Here is a 21,496-nt window from a genome sequence, read left to right on the forward strand (position 1 = left end):
AACAATGGAGAGGTATCCATATTGCGTAGCATATCAGATGGTGCAAATGAGGTCATCCGTGCATTGGACTCAATTGGCCATATGGACCGAGACTGCTGGGTTATCCATTTATTGCTGAACAAAATCGATCCAGAGTCACGCGGCAAATGGGTAGATGCAAGCCGTGCTTCAAATTCACGAAAAGTCGAAGAGTTCTTCAAGTTCCTGGATGCACGATGTGAAGAATTTGAGCTGTGTCAAAGCGATCCTGTACAGAGACAGGGTGGTAACAACAAGAAGACAAGCAGAGCCATGGTAACTGCTGCGCTGACAAAATGCGTGAATTGTAATGCGGATGGGCATCAACTGTCTAAGTGTCCTCAATTCATTGGTTTGTCTATCGACCAACGCCGTTCTTTTGTAAGGCACAAATCTATCTGCTTTAACTATCTCAAACCAGGTCACAGGTCATCAAACTGTAGCTCAAAGTACAACTGTCAGCAGTGTGGCAGCAGACACCACACACTCATACACACGCATGCTATGCAGACCAACGAGGGTCAAATCACATCCACGTCTTCAAGCGATCGCAACGATCCAGACACGACATCGGTGACTGCGAGTCACATGTCACAGGCACTACTCACGCCAACCCTATTGTCACATGGGCAAGTAGGACGAACATGTACTTTGCCAACTGCATTGGTACACATCCGCAACTCTCAAGGCACATACACAAGCTGCCGAGTGCTACTCGACACGGGCTCGGAGTTATCATATGTATCGGAACGCTGTATTAAGGCACTGGGTCTTAATCGGGCTCCAGGCCGGATTCTCATTTCCGGCATTTCTTCAATCAAGGCTGATACCACGAGGGGATTCAGCACACTCACGATCAAGTCTCGAGTTTCTGATCACTCGCTACAAGTAAAAGCTCATATTCTAGGAAAAATCACATCTACGCTGGCAAGGGAAAGCATTGATGCATCTTGAGATCTTCAATGGGATTCCGCTTGCAGACACGGAATTCAACTCGGCATCGCCTATAGACGTTCTACTAGGCACCGGGCTATTTTAACCGGCAACAGGAAGCTGGATGCACAAGGCAACATAATAGCTATTTCAACAATCTTTGGATGGGTTATCACATCGATTGCGTATCAAAATCCATCAATCACCACGTCATTTTTGTCTACAGTCGATATCCATGCTACTCTACAAAGGTTTTGGAAAATCGAGGACTCCCAAATCACCACTCACCATGATACTGAATATGTTAAGGTTGAAGAGCATTTTCAAACCACGCACTCACGCGACTCCAAGGGAAGATACACCGTAGAGCTTCCATTCAAGGATGCAGATCCACAATTCACTGACACTCTGCAGGGAGCAACCCAACGCTTTACTTCTGTGGAGCGCCGTCTACATAGAGACACAGATCTGCACTCACGGTATGTACAATTCATGCAAGAGTATATTTCTCTAGGCCACAGATCTGCCGTCTGTCCGGGTTCGGCAGGCATTTCCGTTTGCAAACACTGGCTGCGACTACGCCGGGCCAATCACCCTCAATGTCCACAAGGGACGAAATCCACGCAAGGAAAAGGGTTACATCTGCCTATTTGTATGCCTAGCCACTTCTGCCTTGCATTTGGAAATGGCTACAGATCTTACAACCGACACATTCTTGGTGGCACTCAGACGATTCATCTCTCGCCGCGGGAAATGCTCGCAAATGTAAAGCGACAACGGGAGAAACTTCGTCGGGGCAAAAAGGGTATTAAACGAAATGCAAACTCTTCTGAAGTCAGACGAACACAACAACACCGTGCTGAAGGCCCTGGCAGACGAAGGAATCAACTGGAATTTCATTCCCCCCCATGCACCACACTGGGGTGGCAAATGGGAACCAGCTATGCGCTCTGTCAAACTGCATCTTCATAGAGTCATTGGCAAGAATGTCCTCACCTTTGAGAAAATGCACACACTTCTCGCCCAAATAGAAGCTGTGGTCAACTCACGTCCACTATTCTCAACTTCGGACACTGAGGTCAACTATCTGTCGCCAGCACACTTCCTCATTGGTCGTCCCTACACGACAGTACCAGAAGGCGATCTATCAACTGTACCAATCAACCGTTTGGATTATCGGCAACAGACTCAAGCTATGCTGCAAGGCTTCTGGAAACAATGGCACATGGAATATCTTACATCCCTCCAGCATCGGCCAAAGTGGATGAACAAATCGGTCAACATGGCCAAAGATGACATCGTGCTCCTTAAGGATTCTCACACCCCGCCAGCAGCATGGCCTCTCGGAAGAGTCATCGAAACGTATCCAGGGAAGGATGGAATGGTCCGCGCCGTACGACTTAGGACTCCAACTGGAGAAACCACCCATCCAATTGTGAAGCTCGCCCTATTACCAAATTCTGAAACAGTGTTTCAGGGGAGGCCGGGATGTTGATGAACGGTCACTGTAAAACTAAAAAACTGCATTAATTAAAAATTCGATTTGGAAACTGGGCACACAATAAGTTTATGTAGAGAAGAAGAAGGAACTAGAAGCGTCGATTGCAAGTTCGGCGTGTGAGTTTTTGCTTTGCTTTGTTAGACAGATGGCGAAATCAAGCGATTGAGCCAGCACTTATATTTTAATAAATAAAGTTAATCATCATAGGAAGTTTGGTCCTTCAGAGCCAGATTCGTTATTGTTAGTAAAGTAAAGCACCATTGCGATGGAACAACTCAAACGGCTAAAGGGAGTGAGGGGCCGTCTCAAATCCAGCCTCACCAAACTGCTACACACAGCAGAAAACTCTTCCGCATCAATCGGCGTTGACGCCGTGGAGGTACTGCTATTCAGGCTCGACAAGGTTTGGAATGATTTCGAACTTGCCGGAGATGATCTGAGCGTGCTTGACGACGTCGAGGGCTGGGTTGATCCTGCGGATGACTACGACGAGTATGAGGCGAAGTACATAAAAGCCCGTGCGCTTTTGTTTTCCCTCAAGCGCTCTCAGGTGCCAACAACACCAACCCAGGCTGACGCCGCGGCGCCAGTAAGGGAGACAGAATTACCGAAAATACACATAAAACCGTTTGGTGGCATTTACAAGGAGTGGCCAGCCTTCAAAGCACTGTACATAAGCACTGTACATAGCAAGCAACATCTGGGTAAGATACGATCGACCACGGCAAATTATTCACAACCTGTTGGACACCTTTACGGAGCTACCATCGACTAACAATGGAGAGGTATCCATATTGCGTAGCATATCAGATGGTGCAAATGAGGTCATCCGTGCATTGGACTCAATTGGCCATATGGACCGAGACTGCTGGGTTATCCATTTATTGCTGAACAAAATCGATCCAGAGTCACGCGGCAAATGGGTAGATGCAAGCCGTGCTTCAAATTCACGAAAAGTCGAAGAGTTCTTCCAGTTCCTGGATGCACGATGTGAAGAATTTGAGCTGTGTCAAAGCGATCCTGTACAGAGACAGGGTGGTAACAACAAGAAGACAAGCAGAGCCATGGTAACTGCTGCGCTGACAAAATGCGTGAATTGTAATGCGGATGGGCATCAACTGTCTAAGTGTCCTCAATTCATTGGTTTGTCTATCGACCAACGCCGTTCTTTTGTAAGGCACAAGTCTATCTGCTTTAACTATCTCAAACCAGGTCACAGGTCATCAAACTGTAGCTCAAAGTACAACTGTCAGCAGTGTGGCAGCAGACACCACACACTCATACACACGCATGCTATGCAGACCAACGAGGGTCAAATCACATCCACGTCTTCAAGCGATCGCAACGATCCAGACACGACATCGGTGACTGCGAGTCACATGTCACAGGCACTACTCACGCCAACCCTATTGTCACATGGGCAAGTAGGACGAACATGTACTTTGCCAACTGCATTGGTACACATCCGCAACTCTCAAGGCACATACACAAGCTGCCGAGTGCTACTCGACACGGGCTCGGAGTTATCATATGTATCGGAACGCTGTATTAAGGCACTGGGTCTTAATCGGGCTCCTGGCCGGATTCTCATTTCCGGCATTTCTTCAATCAAGGCTGATACCACGAGGGGATTCAGCACACTCACGATCAAGTCTCGAGTTTCTGATCACTCGCTACAAGTAAAAGCTCATATTCTAGGAAAAATCACATCTACGCTGGCAAGGGAAAACATTGATGCATCTGCGCTTGAGATCTTCAATGGGATTCCGCTTGCAGACACGGAATTCAACTCGGCATCTCCTATAGACGTTCTACTAGGCACCGGGCTATTTTAACCGGCAACAGGAAGCTGGATGCACAAGGCAACATAATAGCTATTTCAACAATCTTTGGATGGGTTATCACATCGATTGCGTATCAAAATCCATCAATCACCACGTCATTTTTGTCTACAGTCGATATCCATGCTATTCTACAAAGGTTTTGGAAAATCGAGGACTCCCAAATCACCACTCACCATGATCCTGAATATGTTAAGGTTGAAGAGCATTTTCAAACCACGCACTCACGCGACTCCAAGGGAAGATACACCGTAGAGCTTCCATTCAAGGATGCAGATCCACAATTCACTGACACTCTGCAGGGAGCAACCCAAGGCTTTACTTCTGTGGAGCGCCGTCTACATAGAGACACAGATCTGCACTCACGGTATGTACAATTCATGCAAGAGTATATTTCTCTAGGCCACAGATCTGCCGTCTGTCCGGGTTCGGCAGGCATTTCCGTTTGCAAACACTGGCTGCGACTACGCCGGGCCAATCACCCTCAATGTCCACAAGGGACGAAATCCACGCAAGGAAAAGGGTTACATCTGCCTATTTGTATGCCTAGCCACTTCTGCCTTGCATTTGGAAATGGCTACAGATCTTACAACCGACACATTCTTGGTGGCACTCAGACGATTCATCTCTCGCCGCGGGAAATGCTCGCAAATGTATAGCGACAACGGGAGAAACTTCGTCGGGGCAAAAAGGGTATTAAACGAAATGCAAACTCTTCTGAAGTCAGACGAACACAACAACACCGTGCTGAAGGCCCTGGCAGACGAAGGAATCAACTGGAATTTCATTCCCCCCCATGCACCACACTGGGGTGGCAAATGGGAATCAGCTGTGCGCTCTGTCAAACTGCATCTTCATAGAGTCATTGGCAAGAATGTCCTCACCTTTGAGAAAATGCACACACTTCTCGCCCAAATAGAAGCTGTGGTCAACTCACGTCCACTATTCTCAACTTCGGACACTGAGGTCAACTATCTGTCGCCAGCACACTTCCTCATTGGTCGTCCCTACACGACAGTACCAGAAGGCGATCTATCAACTGTACCAATCAACCGTTTGGATTATTGGCAACAGACTCAAGCTATGCTGCAAGGCTTCTGGAAACAATGGCACATGGAATATCTTACATCCCTCCAGCATCGGCCAAAGTGGATGAACAAATCGGTCAACATGGCCAAAGATGACATCGTGCTCCTTAAGGATTCTCACACCCCGCCAGCAGCATGGGAGCAGCTCTCGGAAGAGTCATCGAAACGTATCCAGGGAAGGATGGAATGGTCCGCGCTGTACGACTTAGGACTCCAACTGGAGAAACCACCCGTCCAATTGTGAAGCTCGCCCTATTACCAAATTCTGAAACAGTGTTTCAGGGGAGGCCGGGATGTTGATGAACGGTCACTGTAAAACTAAAAAACTGCATTAATTAACAATTCGATTTGGAAACTGGGCACACAATAAGTTTATGTAGAGAAGAAGAAGGAACTAGAAGCGTCGATTGCAAGTTCGGCGTGTGAGTTTTTGCTTTGCTTTGTTAGACAGATGGCGAAATCAAGCGATTGAGCCAGCACTTATATTTCAATAAATAAAGTTAATCATCACTACATCCCGTACTTTATGATCGTATAGTAGTTTATTTCTATTCTTATTTGCTTCTAACAGCTCTTCTAGCTCTTTTATGGGCTACTTCTAATCTATACTTACTCTCCTTAGCATAGTCATCTATATTATATAGTGCTACTTGTTTTACCAAACACCAGCTCATTTGGACAATAAGTATGTGCCATAGAGGTGGTCGTGTTGAAACAAAAGACAAAATATTGAAGCCATACTTCCCAATCAGTTTTATCAACCGATATGTAAGATCGTATGTACACATTGAAAGTTTTATGACTTCTTTCTACTGTTCCAACTGTCTGGTGGTGGTGTGCTGTGGATGTAATATTTTCAATATTTAAATATTTGCACAAATCGTCTATAATTGAATCATATAAAAAAACCTCTTGAAACCTCGAGGTAAAGAACCGGTGACGAACCTGCCTGCGAAACCCAAAATATCTGATATCAATTTTAGTGACGAAAATATGCTATATAGGTGTACAAAATTACATATAAAAAATATTCTAATTCCGCACGTACCTAATTTTTTTGTTGTTTTTTTTTGCACATGCCGAACAAGAATATTTTTTCATAGGGTCGGAGATGTCTCCTTCACTGCGTTGCACACTTTTGACCAAAATTATAATACCCTCTGCAAGGGTATACAAATTAAAAAAAAATGTTTTTCCAGTTTTTATAGTTAAATCAATTGTTGAATGTAACACTTTATATTGGGTGTGCGATATAAAATAATAAATATTAGAAAAGTACTGGCGGAGTTGCTTTGCCTAGTTTTTTTATAGCTTTTAATACATGATTTGGCCCAAAAACGGTGGTGGCTGTAATTTAAGTAAAGCAGAGTTTTATTTATATCAGTTATATGCATATAACTGGAAATTGCATTTCTACTCGGAAAATTGTGCATTTTTAAGTCTTCTCATAAAGACATGAGACACTGAAACACAAAGCAGAATTACATCAAAATTTGCCTGAAGCAACTAAGTTTGAGGTTGGCCGAGTGGAGAGCGTCGTGGTTCCTAACATGGAGGGCCTGGGTTCGAGTCCTAGTTGAGTCAAAGTTTATGTTTTACTTTTTAAGCCCTTTTTTAGTTGGATTTTCTTTTTAAATAAATAAACTAAAATCTGAAAAGATATACTCCATATTTTTTAGGCTATTGACAAAATATATGCAGACTCCAAAAAGCAAAGTTGGCAATCAAAAACACACACATGTATAAGTAAATGCAAGCTTCACAGGAGGCTGAACAAAATGGGTAGCTGCACTTACAGGACTATATCTTGAGTCCTGTAAGTTTTTGCCAGATTTTGCCAGATATGAGCGATATATCAAAAGTTGCGTCATCTCAAAAGCTATCTCCACGTGCAATATAAAAAGGATCAAACGAGCATAAAAATAATTTTTTTTTTTTTAAAAAGTTTATTTTCTTCGTTTTTTTTTTGTGTACTATATAGATATTTGGTCCCAAAGAAAGTGAAATAGATATTTTGACGGTGAAAAGCTCTTTTCAATATCTTTCTTAATTATTTTAATTTACAAAATTTTTACATTTTTTGACGAAAGCTTAAGGTATTTCAAAAAGTTGTAGAACAATAGTTGCTCATATGATAGTAACAAACATTTTCCAATTTTTTTTCAGGATTGTTAAGAAAAAAATAGTGCAAACAGACAACCCGACAACTGGCTTCATTTTGAAGAAGAAGAAAAACTCGAATATTTCGAATAACTTCTGAATGAAATGTCGGATCGGGTCGATTGAGGTACCAATCGACGCGTATTTAGCTTTAGAATGCGAATATACATTCTATCTGGCGACTAAAAATGTGTCCACCAGCCCCACTTTAGTTATTAAAAATTTGTTTACTTTCACCCTAATTTCTCCCAAAACCAAATAACTTTTTAAATATGTTTCGACAAAAATTATCTACTTGAGACAATACCTTTCGATTGGAATATAATTCATTTAGATCGGTTTCTTACAGAACATTTTTAATTCTCCGGCTATAAATAGAGTTTCCTCGCGCACGCCAAGGCATGCAGGTCGTCACCTCGTGGACTTCCGTGTACAGTGATTATTATATTCTGTTCCCATGTCCGTAATATACGTCTTCATTGGACCCTACTTCAGGATAAAAGATTCTAATATTACTTTAGCGACAGTCACTAAATACTTGGTTAAATCACATATTAAAGTGACTGCATACTCCTTGCCATTTTCTGATTTTGGCAGTGGACCAATAGTGTCCACTATCCCTCTGTCGAAAGCATTTATTGGTGTGTCTGTAATTGTTAAAGGGGTCTTTGTGTGTTTAGTTATTTTGGCTTTCTGGCATTTTTGACATTTTCTTACGTACTCAGTTATATCTTTAGACATGATTTTCCAGCAATAGTCTCTTTTTACTTTGGCCAACGTTTTTGATATTCCAGTATGACCTCCTTGAATTGGATCATCATGAAATTGAGACAAAATTGCTTCTTTTTCTTTTAAATTTGTTATTTGGGTCACCGGGTTGAGTAGCGCTACTCTTAATGTTTTCAAGATTTCTGTCATATATGTATATTTAAAATAAAACCTACACTCTCTTCTCTTATACTAACGTTACCAGACATTGTAATCACCAACATTATAGGCATCTCTGTAAATTCGAAAATAGATATTCACACTTTAATAAAGGCAGTTCGCAGCCACACTTCAGAATGAACGCACAGACCTCTACCTTATAGACATAACATTTTGGCGACGAGGATAAAAAGAAAAGCGTATCACGTAATCGTTGATTTTCATCAAGATGCCGACAGATACTAGCTTATTACAAGCAATCCTGGCTCAACAGCAGGAATTTACGACAACTATATTGGAGCAGCAACGGAACTGGATGCAAGATATACTAAGCAAAAATGCCGCAGCAAGCGTGAGTGATTCGGTACGCGCGGGTGAATCTATATGCCCTCCGTTTCACATATTTGACAAAGATGTACAAAGCTGGGAGTCATATCTGGAACAATTATCACAACATTTTAATGCATATTCGGTCAGTGCAGATCTGAAACAAAAAGCTTACTTCCTTTCGTGGTGTGGTGTATCAATATTTGAACTTTTAAAAAATCTTTTGGGAAGTAGCAATTTGAACACATTTACATACAAGCAACTCACAGACAAGCTCACGGAGCATTTCACAACCAAACGTCATATTGTTGCAGCTCGTTACGAGTTCTTCAAAAGAGAGATGAAACATTCACAAACACATAGAGAGTGGGTAGCCCATATGCGCGGGATCGCTCGTGAATGCAATGCAGTTTGTGTGCAACGCAGAAGATTGTTTTTCAAACTATGTAGATGAAATGATTCGCGATCAAATCATAGTACATACGACATATGATGCAGTTCGCGCATCTGCTCTTGAAAAGACGCAACCAACTCTTGAAGATGTGCTCATAATAGCAGAAACTTACGAGACAACAACAAAAACAGTACCAACGCTAAAAGAAAATGTAAAAAAAAATGTACCCCTTAATGGAATTAATAGTTATCAAAAAGAAACGCCAGTAAGGAAATCAAACAAAAACGCATTAAAATCGTGCTCCGGCTGTGGTCATTGTCATCCAAGAGAAACGTGCAAGTTTCGCGATGCCGTATGCTACAAGTGTGGTAGAAAGGGACATATTACCGTCGTATGTATGTCAAATCAAGACAAAAGTAATTGGCGAAATCAAGACCAAGTTAAAAAGCAAGATAAAAACGAAGCAAACGATATAGAAATGATTGAAGCAGTGTACAGTGTACAGCAGTGTACAGTAGCTAGGTGGCGCCACGCATCTTAAATTATTAGATATGTAGCGGATCGTATATAGTCGGCCGATCCTTATGAAATTTGGCATATTGAATTATTTTTCCCAAAATAGAATCTGTACCAAATCCCATCTTTCTAACTTAAAAAACACCAAAGTTATGCCAATTTCGATCGTTCTATGACAGCTATAGGATAAAGTCGGCCGATCCTTAAGAAATTTTGTACACAAGATATTTTGGTCAAATATAACATGTGTGGAAAATCCCAACCCTCTAACTTAAAAAACACCAAAGTTATGGCATTTCCGATCAATCAGTTATATGGCAGCTATAGGGTATAGTCCACCGATCCCGGCCGTTCCGACTTATATACTGCCTGCAACAGAAAGAAGGGTGTGTGCAAAGTTTCAACTCGATAGCTTTAAAACTGAGAGACTAGTTTGCGTAGAAACGGACAGACGGACAGACGGACATGCTCATATCGACTCAGGAGGTGATCCTGATCAAGAATATATATACTTTATAGGGTCGGAGATGTCTCCTTCACTGCGTTGCACACTTTTGACCAAAATTATAATACCCTCTGCAAGGGTATAATGAAAGGAACAACAAATCTGGAAATCTTGAACAAAGGGGTTTCATTTCAAATGGACTCAGGAGCAACCGCATCCGTAATAAACTCAAACACATACGCGCTCCTAAATAAACCACTATTACACAATTGCTCACGAGTGTTGCCCGCATTTGGGCGCACACCAATACCATTGCTTGGGGAGCTGCATACGGTTGCGAAATGTGGTGAAATAGAAAGAGAAATTGTATTAATAGTGGCAATCGTGGCAAAACGACAATCTTTTTGGTTTGGATTTATTCAAAACATCGAACATTAACGAGGTGCACAGTGTCAATGTGACTGACATACACAACAAATATAAAAACGTTTTTGAGCCTGCAATGGGAGAGAAAAAAAGACTTCAAAGCCTTCAGTGTGATTTTAAAATCGACAGCCACACCAAAGTTTTAATAGCACAAATAGAAAAATTTAAGGCAGTGGCAGACAGATTAGTCCAAGCAGGGATTTGGAAACCGGTGAAGTTTAGCAATTGGGCATCCCCAATTGTTCTCGTACCTAAGCCAGGTGGAGGAATTCGAATTTGTGGTGACTTTAAGCAAGCAGTAAACGCACAAATTGACATCGAGCAGTACCCGTTGCCCACAAAAGAGGCTCTATTCCACATCATCCGTCATGGTGAGCAGTTCAGCAAAATAGAACTTAAAGAGGCCTATCTACAAATGGAATTGGATGAAGCGTCCAAACAGATTATGGTCGTGAACACATCGCTGGGCCTTTTTCAATATCAACGTCTTCCATATGGAATAGCCAGCGCTCCGGCGATCTTTCAAAGATACCTAGAACATCTCCTGAAAGGAATAGAAGGTTGCGGAAACTATTGATGATTAACTTTATTTATTGAAAATATAACTGGCTCAATCTCTTGATTTCGCCATCTGTCAAACAAAGCAAAGCAAAAACTCACACGCCGAATTTGCAACCCACGCTTCTAATACCTTCTTCTTCTCTACATAAATTTTATTGTGTGCCCAGTTTCCAAACCGAATTGTTAATTAATGCAGTTTCCAATCTGACAGTGACCGTTCATCAACATCCCGGCCCCCCCTGAAACACTGTTTCAGAATTTGGTAATTGGGCGATCTTGACAATTGGACGGGTGGTTTCTCCAGTTGGAGTTCTAAGTCGTACAGCGCGGACCATTCCATCCTTCCCTGGATATGTTTCGATGACTCTTCCAAGAGGCCATGCTGCTGGCGGGGTGTGAGAATCCTTAAGGAGCACGATGTCATCTTTGGCAATGTTGACCGATTTGTTCATCCACTTTGGCCGATGCTGAAGTGATGTGAGATATTCCATGTGCCATTGTTTCCAGAAGCCTTGCAGCATAGCTTGAGTCTGTTGCCAATAATCCAAACGGTTGATTGGTACATTTGATAGATCGCCTTCTGGTACTGTCGTGTAAGGACGACCAATGAGGAAGTGCGCTGGCGACAGATAGTTGACCTCAGTGTCCGAAGTTGAGAATAGTGGACGTGAGTTGACCACAGCTTCTATTTGGGCGAGAAGAGTGTGCATTTTCTCAAAGGTGAGGACATTCTTGCCAATGACTCTATGAAGATGCAGTTTGACAGAGCGCACAGCTGATTCCCATTTGCCACCCCAGTGTGGTGCATGGGGGGGAATGAAATTCCAGTTGATTCCTTCGTCTGCCAGGGCCTTCAGCACGGTGTTGTTGTGTTCGTCTGACTTCAGAAGAGTTTGCATTTCGTTTAATGCCCTTTTTGCCCCGACGAAGTTTCGCCCGTTGTCGCTATACATTTGCGAGCATTTTCCGCGGCGAGAGATGAATCGTCTGAGTGCCGCCAAGAATGTATCGGTTGTAAGATCTGTAGCCAATTCCAAATGCAAGGCAGAAGTGGCTAGGCATACGAATAGACAGATGTAACCCTTTTCCTTGCGCGGATTTCGTCCCTTGTGGACCTTGAGGATGATTGGCCCGGCGTAGTCGCAGCCAGTGTTTGCAAACGGAAATGCCTGTCGAACCCGGACAGACGGCAGATCTGACATGAATTGGTGAGATGTGTGTTGGCGTTGTCTAAAACATTTTAGACATTCATGCGTGATCTTTCGAATGAGGTTACGGGCGCCAAATACCCAGTAGCGTTGACGTGCGATCACAAATAACGCCGATACACCAGGATGTAAGTGAATCCGGTGCTCATGTTCCAGAATGAGCTTCGTTATGCGATGAGATTTGGGCAGAATTATTGGATGCTGCACATCCGCTGGCAGTTCTGAGTTAGCTAAGCGACCACCCACTCGCAGGAGTCCATGTTTGTCGATTTGCGGTGAGAGGGTGCGCAATTTTGATTTGTGTCCCAAATCTTGCTGGTTGAGGAGTCGCTTGTAGTCAGCTTGGAATTCCTCTTGGGCATGGCGCAGGCACAGGATCCGTGCGTCATGGATCTCCTCAAATGTCAGCGTAGCGGTGTTGGATTTTCTGCGATTGCGTCGGATGAACTTGAGAACGTAGGCGAGAATACGAAGTAGCCTTGGCCACGAGGAGACACGGTCGATCAGTTGGCCCAATAGTGAGGTTTCAGTGTTGTATGTTCTCATTGTCGTGAAGGCGGAACCTTTTACTTCAGCCTGGACTTGTTCATCTGAAATGAAACTAGAATGAGGAGTGCTAGGTGTTTTTACCCATTCAGCTTCGGTTGAGTATAGCCAATGTGGGCCCTTCCACCATAGGTTGTGGTTTACTAAGTCAGCAGCTAGCATGCCCCTTGAAGCGCAGTCAGCAGGGTTGTCATCTGATTTGACATGTTGCCAGTGATCTCGTGGAATGATGCTGAGGATTTCGGCAGTGCGGTTTGCGACGAAAGTCTTTAGTTTGGCAGGTATGTGCGAGAGCCAAGCCAAAACAATGGTAGAGTCGCACCAGGCGTAAACAGTGACGTTGTAGTGTTTCAGTGCAGCCTTGACTGAGTTGATGAGTCGACTTAGTAGCAGTGCGCCGCACAATTCCAGGCGTGGAAGTGATTGTGTTTTGAGCGGTGCAACACGAGTCTTTGCAGCAATAAGAGTAACCTGTATGTTACCATCAGGGAGAGTGACTCTACTGTAAACGGCAGCGGCGTAGGCTTTTATAGATGCGTCCGAGCAGGCGTGCAATTCAATTGTGTCAGTAGAGTTGCCAATGTAGCGTGGAACCTCAAGTTCATTGAGCGTGTTGATATCGTGCTTGCATTTGAGATACCAATCTTCCAGGCTGAGCGGTAGCGCGCTGTCCCAGTCTAAGTTGAGAACCCAAAGTTCTTGGAACAGGATTTTGAATTGAATAACCACTGGAGCCAGCAATCCAAGTGGGTCGAAAATGCGAGACACGTCTGATAAAACTTGCCGTTTTGTAATCTTTCCCTCGCTGGGCAAAGATACCTTGTATGCCAATGTGTCCGTGTGCGGTTGCCAATGAATTCCCAAAACCTTGTTCGTAGTTTCGAGTGGACTGTATGATGTGTTGTTTGTGATTGTTGTCTCCGGATCGACAACGCGGTTGCTGTTGGAAATCCATTTTCCAAGTTCGAGTTGAGCACATGACATTAGTTGAATTAGTTCTTGTTTATATTGTAGAAGCCTTTCCTCGGTGTCAGCTCCTGTTAAAACGTCGTCAACGTAGAAATCTTCAAGAAGAATGCGCGCAGCAGTTGGATACAAATGTTGGTAGTCTCTGGCCAGTTGCTCAAGAACCCGTACAGCCAGAAATGGTGCACACGCAGTGCCATAGGTTACAGTGCAGAGTTGGTAATGTAGAAGTGGAGCTGAAGGATGTTCTCTCCAAACGATACGTTGATAGTTGCGGTGATGCTTGTTGATCCAAATTTGCCTGAACATCTTGATGATGTCCGCAGAAAAAACGTATTTATGTAGGCGAAAGCGTACGCATACATCGAACAGGTTTCGTTGAATGCTCGGCCCAACGTTCAGGGTGTCGTTTAAAGATTGACCAGAAGAATCTTGGAATGAACCGTCAAAAACTACTCGTAGTTTCTTTCCAAGTACCGGGTGATGTGGCATGTAGAATACCCTTCCATCGTTGGTGAGAATTTCGTCAGGGTTCATTTGGCGCATGTGGCCTAGAGAAATATACTCTTGCATGAATTTTACATACCGTGAGTGCAAATCTGCGTCTCTATGTAGACGGCGCTCCACAGAAGCAAAGCGTTGGGTTGCTCCCTGCAGAGTGTCAGTGAATTGTGGATCTGCATCCTTGAATGGAAGCTCTACGGTGTATCTTCCCTTGGAGTCGCGAGAGTGCGTGGTTTGAAAATGCTCTTCAACCTTAACATTTTCAGGATCATGGTGAGTGGTGATTTGGGAGTCCTCGATTTCCCAAAACCTTTGTAGAGTAGCATGGATATCGACTGTAGACAAAAATGACGTGGTGATTGATGGATTGATGAAATCCAAAGATTGTTGAAATAGCTATTATGTTGCCTTGCGCATCCAGCTTCCTGTTGCCGGTTAAAATAGCCCATACAGAATCGGTGCCTAGTAGGACGTCTATAGGCGATGCCGAGTTGAATTCAGTGTCTGCAAGCGGAATCCCATTGAAGATCTCAAGCGCAGATGCATCAATGTTTTCCCTTGCCAGCGTAGATGTGATTTTTCCTAGAATATGAGCTTTTACTTGTAGCGAGTGATCAGAAACTCGAGACTTGATCGTGAGTGTGCTGAATCCCCTCGTGGTATCGGCCTTGATTGAAGAAATGCCGGAAATGAGAATCCGCCCAGGAACCCGACTAAGACCCAGTGCCTTAATACAGCGTTCCGATACATATGATAACTCCGAGCCCGTGTCGAGTAGCACCCGGCAGCTTGTGTATGTGCCTTGAGAGTTGCGGATGTGTACCAATGCAGTTGGCAAGGTACATGTTCGTCCTACTTGCCCATGTGACAATAGGGTTGGCGTGCGTAGTGCCTGTGACATGTGACTCGCAGTCACCGATGTCGTGTCTGGATCCTTGTGATCGCTTGAAGACGTGGATGTGATTTGACCCTCGTTGGTCTGCATAGAATGCGTGTGTATGAGTGTGTGGTGTCTGCTGCCACACTGCTGACAGTTGTACTTTGAGCTACAGTTTGATGACCTGTGACCTGGTTTGAGACAGTTAAAGCAGAGAGATTTGTGCTTTACAAAAGAACGGCGTTGGTCGATAGACAAACCAATGAATTGAGGACACTTAGACAGTTGATGCCCATCCGCATTACAATTCACGCATTTTGTCAGCGCAGCAGTTACCATGGCTCTGCTTGTCTTCTTATTGTTACCACCCTGTCTCGGTACAGGATCGCTTTGACACAGCTCAAATTCTTCACATCGTGCATCCAGGAACTTGAAGAACTCTTCGACTTTTGGTGCATTTGAAGCACGGCTTGCATCTACCCATTTGCGGCGTGACTCTGGATCGATTTTGTTCAGCAATAAATGGATAACCCAGCAGTCTCGGTCCATATGGCCAATTGAGTCCAATGCACGGATGACCTCATTTGCACCATCTGATATGCTACGCAATATGGATACCTCTCCATTGTTAGTCGATGGTAGCTCCATAAAGGTGTCCAACAGGTTGTGAATAATTTGCCGTGGTCGATCGTATCTCTCGTTGAGGCGTTCCCAAGCGTTGTCATATGCCGTCTCAGAAATCGGCAAATGGCGTACCAAACTTGCAGCCTCGTCCACGAGGAACGATTTTAGATAGTGGTACTTTTGTATCTTACCCAGATGTTGCTTGCTATGTACAGTGCTTATGTACAGTGCTTTGAAGGCTGGCCACTCCTTGTAATTGCCACCAAACGGTTTTATGTGTATTTTCGGTAATTCTGTCTCCCTTACTGGCGCCGCGGCGTCAGCCTGGGTTGGTGTTGAAGTTGCTCCTAGGCGTTCGAAAAACTCTTGTTGTTGCTGCACTAAGCGAGAAATAGCGTCGTTGTTAGCTATTGAATCTCCTTCTGCATGTCTTGTTGGTGTTGTCGGCTCCTGTGAGCGCTTGAGGGAAAACAAAAGCGCACGGGCTTTTATGTACTTCGCCTCATACTCGTCGTAGTCATCCGCAGGATCAACCCAGCCCTCGACGTCGTCAAGCACGCTCAGATCATCTCCGGCAAGTTCGAAATCATTCCAAACCTTGTCGAGCCTGACTAGCAGTACCTCCACGGCGTCAACGCCGATTGATGCGGAAGAGTTTTCTGCTGTGTGTAGCAGTTTGGTGAGGCTGGATTTGAGACGGCCCCTCACTCCCTTTAGCCGTTTGAGTTGTTCCATCGCAATGGTGCTTTACTTTACTAACAATAACGAATCCGGCTCGAAGGACCAAACTTCCTTATGATGATTAACTTTATTTATTGAAAATATAACTGGCTCAATCTCTTGATTTCGCCATCTGTCAAACAAAGCAAAGCAAAAACTCACACGCCGAATTTGCAACCCACGCTTCTAATACCTTCTTCTTCTCTACATAAATTTTATTGTGTGCCCAGTTTCCAAACCGAATTGTTAATTAATGCAGTTTCCAATCTGACAGTGACCGTTCATCAACAACTATCTTGATGACATCATCATCTCAGCACCGACTAGGGCAGAACATTTGAAAAGACTCGATCAAGTTCTTAGTATTCTTCAGGACAACAGTATTAGATGCAAAATAGAGAAATGATTTTCCTCAAGGATGAAATTGAATATTTGGGAAGAAGAATGTCCGCAAACGGTGTTCTTCCAGATACTTCAGGACTAGAAACTGTAAAACAACTAAAGCCTCCTGAGAATTTGCAACAATTGGAAGCGTTTATGGGTAAAGTAAACTATTATTGCAATTTTATTCCAAATTGTTCACAGTTAACAGCACCCTTGAACCAACTTCGCAGAAAAAATTTAGCATACATATTTGGGCCGCAACAGCATCAAGCATTCACAGACTTGAAGTATCACATTATAAACGCAACTGAACTAGCTCATTTCGATGAAAAATTACCACTGATACTAGCCACTGATGCTTCATCCTTTGGTATTGGAGTAGTGCTTTCTCATCTTCAGAACGATGGAACCGAAAGACCAATAGTTTTTGCTACAAAAACTTTAGATAAGCACCAAGTAAAATACAGCCAGATCGAAAAAGAAGGACTTTCCATAATATTCAGAGTGAAACGATTTCACCAATATCTATATGGAAGAAGATTTATTTTGATTACAGATCACAAACCGCTGGTAACAATTTTCAATCCAGGCAAGCATCTTCCTCTGCACTAACCAACAACTTCTTTGCTTACACACAGATTACAATCGTGTAATAATTCCATCTGAACTTCGCGGTCATATTCTGAAACTCCTGCATGAAGGGCATTGGGGCATCGTCCGCATGAAACAATTAGCCAGGCAACATGATTGGTGGCCTACCATTGATCAAGATATAAAAAAATCTTGTAAACTCTTGCGTTAACTGCAAATGCAACAATACAGCACCGCCGAAAGAGTACCACAGTTGGCCTGTAGCAACATCAGCTTGGGAGCGTATTCACATTGATTTCGCTGGCCCCATATTTGACGCCATGTGGCTAATCTGCGTAGACGCCTTTTCCCAATTTCCATTTGCTGTTCAAATGTCGTCTACAACAACCAGCCATACAGTTGCACTATCATCATTTTTCGCAATTGAAGGATATCCAAAGACAACGGTTAGTGACAATGGGCCCCAATTTACTGCCGACGGCTTCGCAGTATTTTGCAAGCAACATGGAAGACAGCACATTACTACAGCACCGTTTCATCCAGCGTCAAATGGTTTGGCAGAACGCTTTGTCCAAACATTCAAATTTTCGGTGAAGAAAAATTTATCGGATGGGTTATCAGTTCGTGAGGCAGTCACTAAATACCTCCTAATGCACAAGGAAAAACTCCAGCCGAATTGATACACGGCAGTACGAACCATATTGAGTCAACTATTCGAGAAGCCTGCAATAAATAAAGAAGCAGATACCAAATACTCCGTTAATCAGCCAGTCTTCACGCGGAATTTTTCGAGAGGAGAAAAGTGGATCGAAGGAATAATTGATCGGCCAATCAGGAAGATGCTGTACGTAGTTCGTACCAAAAATGGCTATGTAAATGGCGCCATGTAAATCAGCTTAAATCTAGGTCCTCAGCTAACATTTGCGGTGATAAATCCAAAGAGTTCTGGTTTGTACCTGAAATTCCGAATCTTGCCGTCAGTCTTCACACTCAGAGCCGAGGAGAACCGTCAGCCAAGATTTCTGCATCTATTCAACCTGTTCCTGATATGCCAGGAGAGACAACTCAACAACCAAGGCAAATTCAACCAGCACGACGCTTGTCGGGAATACCTGTTCGCCAAAGCACTCGAAATCGCCAAGCCGTCGATCGTTTCCAGCCAAAGGATTTTAGGAAACCAAAACAATAACATAGTTTTAATTAAAGGAGGAGATGTGTCATATATGTATACTTAAAATAAAACCTACACTCTCTTCTCTTATACTAACGTTACCAGACATTGTAATCACCAATATTATGGGCATCTCTGTAAATTCGAAAATAGATATACACACTTTAATAAAGGCAGTTGCAGCCACACTTCAGAATGAACGCACAGACCTCTACCTTATGGACATAACAATTTCATTGCCCATTAATTTGAAATTATCTATTGAAATATGTTCAAAGATATTTTCCCACGGTGCCACTTTGAGTTGGCTGATTTTATGTATACCGGCTTGCATTTCATGCCTTTGGAAAAATTGATCTAAGTCAGAAACTCCATTAGTTTATAAATCGCTAACATCATATCTTGCAGTAATTTTTCTGCCTTGTTTAAATAAACATAACATCTTTTTTATCTGCAAGGTCACTACTTTACGTACTTCATCATTGTTTATGACGTCGTATACGTTGGGCTTAGAAGCTGTATTTAAAGAATGAATAGGCAATTCTTGTTCTTGATTTTCCGCCCGGAAATTTTGTCTTCTTTGATATCTAGTAGTGACTTTCAATATATTTCCAGTTATATTTTGTAGATATGATGGTTATCCTTGATAATGCATCAGCTACATAATTATCTTTTCCCTTTAAATATTCGACTGTAAAGTCGTATTCTTCTAGTTCGAGCCTCATACGCGTCAGTTTAGAACTGAGATTAATCATTGAGAAATACTAGCTGACCCAGACACGCGTTGCTGTGACTTCTTCACACATATGGTATTTGTAAAAAAATATAGTGATCTCCTTATTTGACTTTCTACTACTATAACCCTTTAGTACAATGAAATTATTTACGAACAAAGACGAAAATATTGATGTTGGTATACAAATTCACTGGACTGAGATTCGAAGGGGTAGTACGTTGAACACAATTAATGAAAATGTTCTTACACTTCATATTAAGCAGAAATTAATAGGTACAAAATAAAAATGTTTTTAAATTTATTATTTTCATTTAAATTTATAACAAATACAGTATATTACATTTAATTTAACACCAATCGGTGCACAATGTTTTTGGTTAACCTGTCTTTACCTAACACAAATAGATTCGACGGTTTCCCAACATGTCAACACGCAACATATAGTTGCCCATGAGAAAAACATGGAATTTTCAAATCTAAACCACAAATGGACATTGTTTGAACTTGAGATTTATTTATAGACCTGGCGAAAGCTAAACGAGTTGGAAACTGTAGCCTTTTGAAGGGTATGGTAGAATCAGATGGTATCATCGGAATACGTGGCAGCAGGACCACTTTTCCTTTAAACTTCCCAGCCAAAATGGTTGCTTCAAGAATGATTCCGGTGATCTTTTTGATGACCAAACGCGTACCGTTACATAATTGAGGTGGATTCAAATTACGGAGGAGAATAATAGGCGAACCAATCTTTAATCGAAGATTATGTGGTGGCATTCCAGGGATATCTAATGAATTTAAAAATTCAATCGGAAAATTTACACTTTCATTTTCATCAACAACAGTATCGATTGATTTAAATGACATCAGATCGCCTGGTAACAACTGTTGTATCTGGAAGTTAATTTCGTCAACATCAACGTTTTTGGCTGCCAAAATCGCCCGTTGACTAAGCCATTCATGATTCAAATAATTATTCTGTATATCAATTCCTTTTTATTTTGAACAACAGTGCAAAAATTGTCGGGTAGCTTAATGCATTGCGTATTTGGTTGCAGTTCTATTTTACCGTTCCCAATATCTAGTAGTTGTTTTGAAAATATTTGTGCTCATGGATCATTTTGCAATTGTACTCGCATATTAATGGTCAATCGAAGTGTTTCAATACTTCGCCATAAGAAAGATTGTTTCAAACATGCTTTAATCTCATCTGCAAAAGTAGAGCGAGGTATAACCGGTAAGGTCTGTCGGAAGTCACCAGACAAAAGTAAGATAGAACCACCGAAAAGTTAGTTATTACTGTTTAAATCTTGCATAGTTCTGTTTAATGCTTCAAGTGAATATTTGTGTTCCATTGTGCACTCATTCCAAATTATTATAGAACTCTTCCGCAGCTATTCCACTATTCTTTTTGATGTTGCACATTGCATCTGGTTTATTATGAACGTCCAATGGCAGCTTGAATGTTGAATGTGCTGTTCGCCCACCATCCAGTAAAGTAGCCGCAATGCCTGACGATGCTACTGCTAATGCGATTTTTTGTTGTGACCGTATTTTGGCAAGAATCAACGATATTAAAAATGTCTTACCGGTTCCACCGGGTGCATCCAAGAAAAAAAAACCGCCTTGTTCAGCAGCAACAGCCAGCATAATCCTATCATAAATAATTTTTTGTTCTGCTGTCAGTAATGGTTCACTGTTCATGATAATTGTTGCTAAACTTCCATGGTCATATTGATTTTCTCGTTGTAAATCGGTATTGACTAATTCGGTGGCTGGACGATTAGGTGATGGCATACCATAATGATTAAGTGGTAAATTTTAAATAAGAACACATAAATCCTCGATCAAGACCAATGCTTCATTGTACATCTTTGGTGTATAATCTATATTTTGGCATTGATTTGTTTATCTCATTTGATGCAAGATGTATTCTGTCATACAATTTTTATATTTTTCCCACAAAGTTTGTGCTTGCGAGGAATAACATGTCGTCAAAATAATTGCAAACAACTGACGAATGTGATTCGGTGTC

At 42.5% G+C, this 21,496-nt stretch overlaps 2 protein-coding genes across 2 annotated transcripts; both read left to right on the forward strand.

The window, feature by feature from the left end:
* The first annotated feature begins 522 nt into the window (after positions 1-522).
* On the forward strand, positions 523-2,446 carry LOC123258213. The gene is made up of 3 exons (XM_044718085.1): positions 523-878; positions 999-1,430; positions 1,924-2,446. The coding sequence occupies exons 1-3, from the start codon at positions 523-525 to the stop codon at positions 2,444-2,446; spliced, it is 1,311 nt and encodes a 436-aa protein (XP_044574020.1).
* A 2,552-nt stretch (positions 2,447-4,998) lies between these two features.
* On the forward strand, positions 4,999-5,625 carry LOC123258214. Its single transcript, XM_044718086.1, has one exon. The coding sequence runs from the start codon at positions 4,999-5,001 to the stop codon at positions 5,623-5,625; it is 627 nt and encodes a 208-aa protein (XP_044574021.1).
* The last annotated feature ends 15,871 nt before the right edge of the window (positions 5,626-21,496 follow it).

Source organism: Drosophila ananassae, assembly GCF_017639315.1.
Source record: "Drosophila ananassae strain 14024-0371.13 chromosome Y unlocalized genomic scaffold, ASM1763931v2 tig00000110, whole genome shotgun sequence".
Taxonomy (NCBI): Eukaryota; Metazoa; Arthropoda; class Insecta; order Diptera; family Drosophilidae; genus Drosophila; species Drosophila ananassae.